The following is a 12,414-nucleotide window of genomic DNA, read 5'->3' on the forward strand; positions in this document are numbered from 1 at the left end:
ATGTGGCCTGTTCCGTCTCCTAAATCCGTGTAAGTTTGGCACTTGGCGCGCAGGGCCGGTCTGGTTCTCCCGCAGTGGTTCCTATACCTGAAGGGTTCGCGTCTTCAAAAGGATCCTCGAGACGGTCGGTCAAAATGAATGAATACTTTGATATTTACCCTTCATACGTAACGGTTGTAGAATTGGCCTGTGGCTATCTTACAAACATCGGCTGATGCTCAAAATGTCGTCTTCATTGGCTATAGTTGGGGTAAAAGGCCGCCAAGTTACAGGTGATCCTTTTCCCTTTCCACTCTGTTTAACATTGATCCAAGTCCACTTTTTTTTCGACACTAATATGTTGTAACCTCATACAGTTCCTACTGGTCTTTTCATTCACAATGAATTTGTGCCGTCTCTGATCGGCCAAACATTGCGCATAGAGAATCCCTTAACAGGCGAAGAGCTCGGAACTATCTCCGCTGCCGGGAAAGAGGACATTGACAAGGCCGTAGAGTAGGCCAAGACTGGCCTCCAGGCCTGGAAAGCAGTCCCAGGGTTTGCGAAAGGTCGCTTTCTCCTGAAGCTGGCCGATCTGATTGAGCGCGATGCCCAGGATCTGGCATCGCTCGAGGCTGTGGATGCCGGACTGCTCTATACGGATTCCATGGAAACGAACATCCCACAGGCGCTTGGCTGTCTTCGCTACTATGCTGGTTGGGCTGATAAGATCGATGGGAAAGTGCTCGAGATGGATGGTGGCATTGCCTACACCCACCGTGAGCCACTGGGTGTCTGTGCTGCAATCATTCCTTGGAATGCCCCACTGTAAGTTACTTACCCATTTCCATGCGAGATATCCCCGATGTCAATTAACGGTGCTGAAATTGACATCTCCGCCGGCCGGTAGAATGATTACAATCTGGAAGCTTGCCCCAGCGCTGGCGACAGGCAATGTCCTGATCATCAAGAGTTCAGAGGTGTCTCCACTTTACGCTCAGCGATTGGCGCAGCTCATCAAGGAAGCAGGCATTCCAGCTGGAGTAGTAAACATCGTGACCGGCGAAGGAGCCGGCGCTGGCCAGGCTATTTCCGAACATATGGAGGTCCGCAAAGTTGCATTCACCGGCAGTGCAATCGCAGGTCGCAAAATCCTGGAAGCTGCGTCACGCACCAACTTAAAGAAAGTGAGCCTCGAGCTGGGCGGCAAAGGCCCGTCGATTGTCTTCGACGATTGCGATCTTGAAAATGCCCTGTTCTGGACGCGCATTGGAATTACCGCGAATAATGGGCAGGTTTGTGCGGCGGGTTCGCGCATCTACGTCCAGGATACTATCTACGATCGCTTCGTCGAAGCGTATCAAAACGCCGCCGCCAACAATCCAACCGTCGCTGGCAATCCGCTAGATGCTGCGACTACCAAGGGTCCCGTGGTGAATTGCACCCAGCATCAGAAGATCTTGGATTATATTCGGCAGGGTAAGAAGTCTGGTGCCCGGTTGCTGTTCGGAGGAGAAAGATTGGGCAAAAAGGGGTATTTTGTTCAAAACACAGCCTTTGCAGACGTCGCGGATGATGCAACAATTATGCGTGAAGAGATTTTTGGTCCCGTTGCAGTAAGTTATTTCCCACTAATTCTTCGAGCCAATGATATTTACTCCATGGGAAATTCAGAGCATTGCCAAATTCTTCACCGAGGAAGAAGTTATCACCAAAGCCAACGACTCTCATTACGGTCTCAGTGCGGCCCTTTTCGCCAATGACATCAATCGCGCCCACCGCGTCCCGAAGGCACTTGATTTTGGCCAGGTCACATTAAACGCATGGGCAGTGCTCTGTCCCAATGTTCCATTCAGCGGAGTGAATGAGAGTGGGTTCGGGCGCGATATGGGTGAGGATGCCCTTGAAGGCTGGACAACCGTCAAGGCAGTCAAGTATCATATCCTTCCTCGCCCCTAGACAAAATCCCATGATAAGGGCAATATGCTTTTGTTTCGTCTTGGAGTTGTAAATTTATTCTCTGTACCATGCTTTCTCGCGCTATGTCACATTCTGTCTAGATTGAGAGCCTTCCGAGAAATCTAGAAGACTAATTGCAAGCTGTACCATTCCGGAGCGAATAATCCATATTTTGTTCTCAATACCTCATTCACTCATCTCATGTATGCTATCGGCGTCTGAAGGGACGTACCAGCATACCAAACTGGCGTGTAAGGAATCAACGAGAAATTTTCACTTCTTCAAGTCTTTTCTGGTAGGCAATGGAATAGGATGCACCTCATGGAACCCATTTTCGGGGTCAATTTGGCCTTATAACTTGAAGAGTTGCCGGGTGTCATTACGAATGTAAGTTACAACGGGGTCGTCCGCTGGTACGAATGTCAATATAAGCTTAGAAGTCACCGCTCTCGCTCACAACAGGAAAATTTTCGTTCGGCGTAGTTAATATATTGAGGTACATCTTTTTCATTTTGCGGGCCCCTCTTCCTCACGGTCCTACTCAGCCTTCTACTTCGCCTGGACCCCACGCACCCAAGCCCGACATCCCTATACTTCCATGGACTGTGCGCTTGTGATGTTCAATAGTTAATATGACTACTACGTCACGGCTGACGTCGAAACCAAGCCCAATACTGGCAAAGTCGTCCCCACTTGCAACTACTCTGCTGCACAGGTCTACGACAAGCTCTCTCTCTACTACGACACGAAGATATTCGAAACAGGCACTTTCCTAGCAAAGTGGATCGAAGATTTATTCCTGCATACTGAGACCAGTCATCAGATATACCGGTGCCGAGAACCCGCCGCCGTGGAAGGTTTCTGACGCACCGGGAAACAAATTAAGTCGATGAAGCGTAATATTTTTGGAATCGAGATTTGGTTTGAGGAGACTAGGGAAAGTTCAAGATGAGGTAGAACATGAAGTCTGGCGAATCACTAAGCTCTCCTGAGTCGAACCGGTTCCACCTCGCGTCGTGGCTGCAACATCAGTTACCGCGGTCGAGCCCTGTTTTCCCCCACAGGGCTGGCCTGATAACTATTGCACTGTCCCTCTCACAAATCAATATCCTTTCCATCATAAATCCTCGCACGGAACAGGTATTGACCATAGCGCCTCACCGCGAAAGGGTGAGTTACTGACTGGATTGGCCTGTATGAACTATGAAAGTATAAACTACGAAATACGAAGAACTTCCTGCCCATCAGAACATTGGGATATGAAAGGGGAAATCAATGGATGAGATTAAATGAGTGAATATCCTGAAAAACGAACCAGACTACTGGACTTGACGGGTGTTGATGAGAACAATCAAGACTCGGGGGTTATAGTCCGAGGTGGCCCGTATTGTTACAGCCAGAAGGAACTCGGGAGAAACCTGTGCATTTAACGAAGGTATCAAGTCCGGAGAGAGAAAAAGGAAGAGGATTCTATCTGGGGGGTGATGCTTGATATGTCCCATGAAACAGGAGCGCCTTCCGTTATCATCCCGATCCGGCCATGTTGGTTTCCATCGTCAGGTCCTCAACTATTCGCGCCGGGACAGCCACAAATATAGTAACAGTATCACATAAACCTACAATAATGGAGGAGATTGGAGGAGGGAAGAGGAGGGGGCGCGCCCCGGTGGTATTGCAGGATGGTATATCCCAGATTTCCGTAGAATACCTGACGAGTCAATACGACGCAGATCTCCATTATTCTGCCATCAACTCATTGATTTTCGAGCATTCTCGGGCATAGTTACTTCAATGTGTCTTCCTCCGACAGTCGAATTTACCACAGAGTCTTTCAGACCAGGCAAAAGAAGAAACATCCGCGAATTAAGTGCCATCTCGGAAGCGACAGATACTGCGCGCAGGTAGCGTACAGAGATTTATCATGGTTTTGGTATTTGTGTGCTTCGATCTCAAGCAGTGGCGAAGCGCTCAAGAAGATAATATAGGGGCCCATGCTACCGGACTTGCTGCCAGGTATGCGACCTCCGAGATTGAGAGTTAATGAACAAAGGCCAGCCATGAGTGGTCCCGTCACTGGGTTAAATCGGTACTCCTTGTATTAGTTGAGTTTTCAACAGTCTTCAAATACCGCTAAGGCTTCCTTGGTAAATATCATGTGACTGAGCGCTTCTGTTACTCTCCGTCCTCCCTACACTCGCTAGCTTTATATGGTAATGTGGTTGATCTTTGGGAAGCGTATAAAGCACACTACTACCAACGGTTCATGTTAAACTTTCCAATGTTGCTCAATTGTAGACACAGGCTGCCATTCCCTATCCCGCAACTCAGTGGAATCAACGTATAAATATACAGTGACTACGTAAAAGTATTATTATGTTAGGCGAACCCCCTTCCTTTTTGTATAACTTTTTTGTGTCATCATACAGCCAAGAGGGATCGCGGACCTGTATAGTTTGGCCCTAGTGGCCCACGTGGGCGTTGCAGGATTAGACAGACGTGACGGGTGTGTTTGGCGCGGTCTTTGCTATAGACCAGGATATCACCTAGTCAGGCATTGCGGAACAAATGGAGATAGTTTGCAGAGTATCATTAACAAATCGATAGAAGTTGGCGGGTGCATCAATAAGTTCAAATGGCACCAATAGGGTCTCAAACAGGCCAGGTCGGGTCAAAAAGACAGTAATGTATTTTTTTTCCTTTGTTCTGGGATTCTTAAACGTACATATAATGTTGATTTTAGTAAAGCCCTTTGTACACCGTTTGTATTCTACTTAGATTAAACTTAGATCTTGCTTTACCCATTCGCAGAATATACCTATGGCCAATTTGACTTAAGATGGGTCAGCAGATCTTAGTTATCCGGGACCTAGTATACTGCCTCAGGCACAGTTTATAGTGTAGGTTGGGCTTTTCTGGGATACCCTCTAAAATTGGAGGGCTACACGAGGAGGTACATGGGTGCGCAAAGATCTATCAATTTGTAGGACTCTCCTTTGAACCAGGTGCAGTCGTAGAAGCAACTTTACTGGTTAAGCCTTTCATTCCATGTCCTGTGTGATCGGACTGCAGTCAAAATTCGCTTGGCTGCCGTCAGTTTCATTGGGTAGCCAGGACAGCGGACTCATAGGGAAGAAGTTCCCGTATTCCATAGGCATCAATAAACCTAGAGCAGACCAGGGCATTGGCTGTAGGTCATAGTCTATGGCCATAGGACTGAGCAAATCTTGCCCGACCCAATTTGAGGCCTGTTCTGCCATCTTTCCCACTCTGCTCCTTCGGGGCGCCGTTGATAAATCAGAATAGCCTGTATGCCGGGTGTTGCGACGGAGTTCATTAATATGTAGAGGTTTTTCTTGAGAATGCATTCTTCTTTTCTGAGAGCCCAGTGGTCTTCTAACCGGCAGAGAGCCCGTTAGGTTTTCACAGGACCGTCGATAGGTGAGAAGAGTTTCAGAATACTGCTCTGCCGGCTTCCAGTACTTCTGGAGTTTGGAGAGACCGTTTATTGATTTGTTGTACCAGTTTTGGGCGGTAGAAGACAATCTTGAGTCGGCACAAAAACATTGACGGGCCATAGCAATGCCAGACACGAGTAGGAAATATGCAGCCATAGGAGTGTTCAAAAGGGAGGAATGTGTCGTTGTCGTTTTGTGAAATACCATAATACACTCCATTGCATTATTTGCCAATACTGACTCTGACTGGATTGTCACGAATTTAGGAATGCTGCCGCGCGGTTTGATCAAGATCAGTTGTTCAATCAAACAGCATGTAAGATGATATAGCATGTGAAGGAATGCAAAGACACCGCCTTCACCCGTCAGAACACATCGCGAAAGATTTTGTATAGAGTAATGTAATCGCTCGGGGAGCCTGGAGCGCCAGAATTGAATGTCTGACTTCAAGGTGGTATATGCGGTTGTTGCGGTGCCATGGACGGTTTGTAGATCTCGGTGGGTAATGCTGCGAACAACTCTGCTCCATATTTCGGCGATTCGAACCAAGTAAGCGACAAGACCCAAATTAGAGGCATCGGTATTGTCCGAATCGAATAATTTAGGAGTAATTATACCTCTACCTAGCAAAAAATCCCTCTCGCAGGCTGGGAGGCATGGAGTGGTTCCATTGACCCCAATTATCCACGTGGAGTCAGATCCTGCGCCAGAAAATCTCTCCAACAGGAAGGCAGCCCAAAAAGTCCTTCTTCGCAATTCCCCGTCCAGCCAACAACAGTCACTTGGCCACTCAGTGTCTTTGTGCAAACACAGAACGTAGCAGAGTCGAAAGGCCATTCCACCCAGCGTCCATGCCTTTGCGAATTGCGAAGCCCCCGCAGCATGTAAGCACAATAGAAGGAGCGACTGGATCTTGGCTAGGGTGGGGTTATTAAGGTCTTGGTAGATGAGTCGAATGGCTTCATCCCCATAACTATCACCGGCAGCATATAAAGGCTCCCTTATAATGGCGTCATGGTCCGAAAACCTAGACAAAGTCCCCGTATATTAGTTATTGTACTCTCGGTTAACCTGCTACGGCTAAATCCCACTTGCCTTGCGGATACTGCACAGACGCTATATACGAGCTCTGGGGCAGCCGACCTTTCTAATATACCCCTAACAAGCGACTCACGATGCAGAAATGTATATTGCTGGCCGTGCAAGTGATAGAAATACTTGTCTATGAGATGAAGGACGATTTCGGTATCCGGATACGTTCTGAAAGAATTCGTAAGTTGCCATACCTTCCCACGCAGGACCGTTGATCCCTCACTTGTTCAATGGATCATTCTCTGGAAATGTAGAATAGTGAGCATAAGCCTCAACTGCCACAAGGGGCACGGCAGGACACGAAAATTCAGCTGAATCACCGGTTATTGCCACTCCCAATGTCGAGGCATTGACACTGTCTGGCACGGGTTCTTGTGAAGGGACTGTTGTTCGCGGTAACCCTGACCCTTGGGCGCTCACGGAGCATTCTATATTTGTTAGATATGTCGCATGGTATACGCGGCGGAATTAAATTAGATACGCACCCTGTCCTCTCCACGATGACGTAATGTCTGATCCCACCCTACGAGATGGTGTATCCTGCTGAGGAGATGCTGACTCTTGAATTGAAGTTGACTTCATATTTCCAATTGGATCTCCGTAAAACAAGGCAGGCTGTTGCGGATCGCTTCGATTTGATACACCAACACTCCCATAAATTAGACCCTCCAGTCTAGCCATCCTATGGGTCATGCGTGATTTGGCCCCTTTCTCGGGGCCTCGCCGGCGATGTGGAGTAGTGTAAAGGCAGACCAGACCCTTCTGATTACAGCGCACACAAGGCTGCTGCCCACCACACCGTATCTTGTGCCTGCGGCAGATATCACAAGCGCGGGTGGCTCGCTGCATGATGGATGATTGAGAGTGTGGTTGTGTGATAATTTTATGGTATGGGATGGCTATCTGGGTAACCGCAACAAGCACTAACTCCCCGGAAAACGCGGCACGGCTAGCTGGGCTACGCATATGTGATTGCAGAATAACGTGACCGAGCTTTCGAGGAACTTCGTTGTCAAGAAACCATTCCGCATGGGCGGGAAAAGGAATCTCCCTGCCTTCCCCACATGATAGCACTACCCTGCTTTTTTGTAAGTGTGATCTAAGTTAAGTGGTTACCGACAGGAAATTTAAAACGCCAATTGCTCGCGGGAAGAGGGCTGGTCAGCATTAAACTTGAGAAGCATCTCCAACGGCCAAGTCCGAAAACAGAGACATCTTGTATCACAAATCGGCTGCTTCCTGTCGTAGAGGTAGAACAGAGAACTCCATCCATCATTATGAGAGACCTCGCTTCGACAACCTTTGCGCGGGCTATAACTAGTAGAGTGGAGCAGCAGAGATGCTCGACTCTTGACCCCTCAGATTATAATTGCGGCATTCTCAAAGGTTCTGGTAGGGACCAGTGGGCCAGGCCAGGGTAACGGGCGAAACAAAAGCGATGGGCACGGGTTGCGGTTCCGGTAAATGACAAGAGGTATTTTTATATTCTGGAATTCCCAAGCAGCTGATATTGGTAAAGTAACATGGCCCTGAAAGCAATGCCCCATTCTCGCGTCGAGACGTTCCGAGATACAGTCTACCGACAACGTACAGACCAGTACTGCATGCACGTTCAGATCTAATCCCTCCAATAAAAATGGTCGCTAATTTGCCGATTACACCCTTGCATCGAAATCTGGGAAAAACGGACCGAGTCTACAACGGGGATTTGCCGAGTAACGAGCCAATATGTTGTTCAAAGACCGGACAAGGTTCAGCCAACGCAATTGTTGTATGGCGTAAACTCATTTCTTTCCTTCCCTCAATTATTGCTATCTAATTTTCCGACCTGCCCAGTACTTTCTGGTCTGTCTGCTAAATCGTTGAAATCTATCTACAGCGAAAACTCCCATACATTGCATTGTCTCCTATTCTCCCTACGAGACCGCCCGTAACAGTTCGGAAAATAGAGTTCGTGCGGCTCGCAAACCATGAGCTCGAGAATTGCCGGTGGCACCTGCTGCAGAACCAAGAATTACTCCGACATCCGCTGACAACTTTCTCGGCTGAACAAGTGCAAGCGGGCGCCGTATTTTAAACCCATTGCAGCTGTTGATCCACAAAATCACCGAGCCGTGTATGGAGTACGATGGAACAAGACCCACGTAGAAGCAAAGGCATAGCGCGCCGTCCGCCTACAAATACCTCAGATCACCACTGGTGTATTTGTAGACATTTTGAAGTATCCTCAAGTATCCAAAGCTCACACGAGTCTCCTGAATCGCTAATTCGGTCGCCATGTCGCCTGCTTCACCCCCCAACCAGTCTAACGCGCACCCCAACCCCGACCATTTTGGCCTTACATCAGATCGAAAGCCTCCAGCACTTGGGCCCGCATCGGTGGGTGCTCCTGGCCGCGTTGAGGGTGAGATGGCCGACCTAGTTGTTCTCGGTGAATTACCGAAGGAGATTGATGGTACTTTCTACCGCATCATGGTTGATCCTTTCTATCCCTTGCTGCCGGGCAATCCTCCCATTGAAGGGGATGGGAGCATTTCTGCCTTCCGCATCCATGACGGCAAGGTCGACCTTAAAATCAGATATGTCGACACAGAGCGCCTCAAGCTCGAGCGAGCCGCGGGCAAACGCTTGTTCGGGCTGTACCGCAATCCTTTCAGCCACCATCCATGTGTCCGCGCTGCAGTTGACTCAACCGCAAATACCAATCTGATATTCTGGAATGGGCAGGTTCTTGCACTCAAGGAAAGTGCCTTGCCTTACGCGGTCGACCCAAATACCCTGGAGACCCTGAGCTACGACCCTTTTAAATCTCCGGGAAAGACGTTTTCCGCGCACCCTAAGGTCGATCCATTCACCAACGAGCTTGTTGTCTACGGCTACGAAGCAAATGGGCTAGCTTCTGACGATGTTGTGACTTACAGCATTACACGGGATGGTGAAATCAAGGATGTGCAGTGGAATCATACTCCATGGGCAGCCATGATTCATGACTGTGCGATCACCACAAACTTTATAATTTTGTTCATGTGGCCATTCGAAGCGGACTTGGAAGGCATGAAAAACGGTGGTCATCACTGGAAGTGGGCTGAAGGCCGGAATGTCACCTTCCAAGTTATTCCGAGACGAGCTGACAAAGTACCTGAAGGGTGGAGTAAGGGTGAGGCGCGCACTTACCAATGGACACAAAATTCATTCCTCCTGCATTCCGCCGGCGCCTGGGAGGGGAATGGCAAAATATACATTGAAACATCCAGAGTCTTCGCCAATTTGTCTCCATCCTGGGGAGGAAAAGGCTCCTTGCCATTCAGCATGAACCCGGCAGCTGATTTTGTACGTTGGGAGCTTGACCTCTCACGGCCGACTCAAAGCACGATTCCGGATCCGGAAATCGTAGTTAACCTGCCTTCGGAATTCCCTCGCATCGACGAACGTCGGATGGGGCGAGAGTACAACATCATCTATCTTCCTGTGGTAGCTGCTGATTTGCCATCGAACGGATTTCCCATGCCGGTGGCCTTGAATGCGTTGGCAAAAGTCGACAAGAAGGCAGGCACAATTGATTACTTCAAGCCTGGCGAGGAGTGTGTAGTGGAAGAGCCCATCTTCATCCCGCGAAGAGAGAACAGCCCTGAAGGTGATGGTTGGATTCTGTCGATGATCCAGCGTGTGAAGCAGAGGAGAAGTGATCTGGTAATCATCGACAGCAGGGATTTTTCTAAGCCCATTGCCATCGTCCAAATGCCTCTTTACCTCCGTGGCCAGGTCCATGGTAATTGGGTCGGAGCCTCTGAGCACAGTTCTATAGCTCGGCCTCTCACTAGGGTCTTCGAGGCAAGTGGAATTAGCGGGAAAGGAGCGTTAAATTGACGGTAAAGCATGATGAGAGCTTTGCGTATTTCACTCAGGATAGTTCTGTTGCCCCAGGGCCGTTCAATAACACTCTCCGTGCTTAGCTTTTAAAACTCCTTCAAATCTTCCTTCGCAGTAACTCGATAGGTACGATTTAAAGTCTTGGACATAGGAAAGTGCGAAATCGAGATACGCAGATGGACTTGTGTGTGGACAACATCCGCGTCAATCTTTTTTGTGCGAAAGGAGCTATCAGGTATTACCTCAAAAACGGAAATGAGGTATTGATACATTTGAATGTGAAGATAACATTCAACGGAAGTTACAATGGAGATTATAAGATCAGAACACTTTGACGAAGCAATCGATGGTATTACTCGGTTCTCCGGTCAAAGTGGGTTCATCAAATCTACGAACTATCAATTACGTAAACAGTACTACGAAACCCGTTTGCTAAGATATTGCAATTATTTTCTTGCGCAATAATAGGTATAAAATTCGTAGTTTAGAGTAAACGGAGGGCATGCTGCAGATCCTCCAGCTACTAGGATACGTTCATTTTCTGCTCGGAAGATCTCGGACGCCCATAGCTGCCATTTAAGTTCAATTTCCAAACTGGACCAAAATACGAATCCGTACTCAGCCTAGTAAGTGTGGGTTTAGAATCCAACTACAGTGGTGTTGCATAAGTAATCGACCTCGTGTGCTTCTGTCTAGGGCCCACTTTCCAATACTGCTGGCAGAAACTTCACTTAATTGCTGATCTTAGTCCTAGAATGCAATCAAGCTCTGGGTCTTTTCTCACGTGTTGGCGGTTTAATCGGGTAAGAGTGACTGCTATAACGCGTTGAAATGTAGCGTATCGTTGAGATGTAGCGTATATACTAGCGCGTTGGAACGCGAGTTGCCGTCTGCTGTATTTAGCGCCGACCGGTCTACCACTGAGAAATCGGCCGATCTTTTCCTCAGAGCTAATCAATCATAAAGTTGACTCTTGAAGCACGTCGGCTCGGAGAGCGGGAGAGGGAAGTGACATCTTGTCAGATTCACGAGAACCTTCCGGTTTCTCATGTTTGGCTTGTTTGCATCCCTATGGATGTTCTTTTCATACAGTCGAATCCATACAATGATAATACTTAGGGTCACGTATCCTTCAGTGTAAGCCATCGCATTATGATAATTCCCCTCGTTCTCCACCAGCGCCTCTAAACTACAGGAATGGCCTTGAGGAGCTCAGCCATATTAGACGGTTGGCCGCATTTAGGTCCCAAGTGGAAGGTCGTTAAACTGCAGTCAAGAAGACTTTTTTCCGACTTTGAGGCGATTACGATCCAAGCAAAGTATTGTCGGTGAACGAATGGGCGGTCGTCGCTATTTTGACCCCCATAATGATTGCAGATTCCTGAAGAGCGTTAGTCTAGGTTTGAGGGGTTTATGTGGTCCTATCACAGCAGGACAGCCGCGGGAGCCTATTTCCCGCTAAGCCTTCATAACCTCGCATGCCTAGTGCTTTATCTGTTCCGCACTACCTCATTTTGGTGCAAGTTCGCCATGTGGCGTTGCTGTTCCATGGCATTTCGACCCCAGCCTCGTAGCGTCGGATATTACTGATCCTCCTGCTTCACCATTGCCGGTTGGATATACAGGCTTCGTTCCTTGAAAACAATACTACCTTATCTACAGTCGTTGCTTTTCACAACATACTCCACTGCTATTCCGAGTCTAGCACATTCCTTTCAAAAAATACTTTCCTCCGATGCCCCGGAAATGCGCACAAGACAACATGGTGCCCGAGGCTCAAGGACTGAAATACAGCAAATTCGAGATGGCACTTTTCTTGGCACAACTGGCATGGCGATCTACGTATGACGAGCGCATGGCCTCGCAGGACCCAGACTTGACCTCGGTCACCGAAGCCCAAGGCCAAATTCTCGAGCGATGGAAAGCTTTGATGGACAGCGAAAAGGAACTGGCTGGCAAAGAGGAGAACTTCTCTCCTAATGTCAAAAGAGAAATGGCGGTTTATGAGTGGAGATACAAAAGGCTGGAGGCCACAATGGATGCACCTCAGAAAGGGTGA

General features: G+C 48.3%; 3 protein-coding genes across 3 annotated transcripts; all 3 read left to right on the forward strand.

Moving 5' to 3' along the window:
• N7446_005042 (uncharacterized protein) lies at positions 1-1,938 on the forward strand (the record flags this gene model as incomplete). The annotated part of the gene is made up of 7 exons (XM_058513790.1): positions 1-29; positions 94-124; positions 181-250; positions 357-490; positions 566-807; positions 890-1,595; positions 1,654-1,938. 7 exons carry the CDS (start codon positions 1-3, stop codon positions 1,936-1,938), a joined length of 1,497 nt encoding a protein of 498 aa, XP_058375119.1.
• A 6,824-nt stretch (positions 1,939-8,762) lies between these two features.
• N7446_005043 (carotenoid oxygenase family protein) lies at positions 8,763-10,352 on the forward strand (the record flags this gene model as incomplete). The annotated part of the gene is made up of 1 exon (XM_058513791.1): positions 8,763-10,352. The coding sequence occupies one exon, from the start codon at positions 8,763-8,765 to the stop codon at positions 10,350-10,352; it is 1,590 nt and encodes a 529-aa protein (XP_058375120.1).
• Positions 10,353-12,090: 1,738 nt separating this feature from the next.
• On the forward strand, positions 12,091-12,414 carry N7446_005044 (uncharacterized protein; the record flags this gene model as incomplete). Its single annotated transcript, XM_058513792.1, has 1 exon — positions 12,091-12,414. The coding sequence occupies one exon, from the start codon at positions 12,091-12,093 to the stop codon at positions 12,412-12,414; it is 324 nt and encodes a 107-aa protein (XP_058375121.1).

This window comes from Penicillium canescens (assembly GCF_028828765.1).
Source record: "Penicillium canescens strain IBT 15451 chromosome Unknown utg000003l_segment0_segment0, whole genome shotgun sequence".
Taxonomy (NCBI): Eukaryota; Fungi; Ascomycota; class Eurotiomycetes; order Eurotiales; family Aspergillaceae; genus Penicillium; species Penicillium canescens.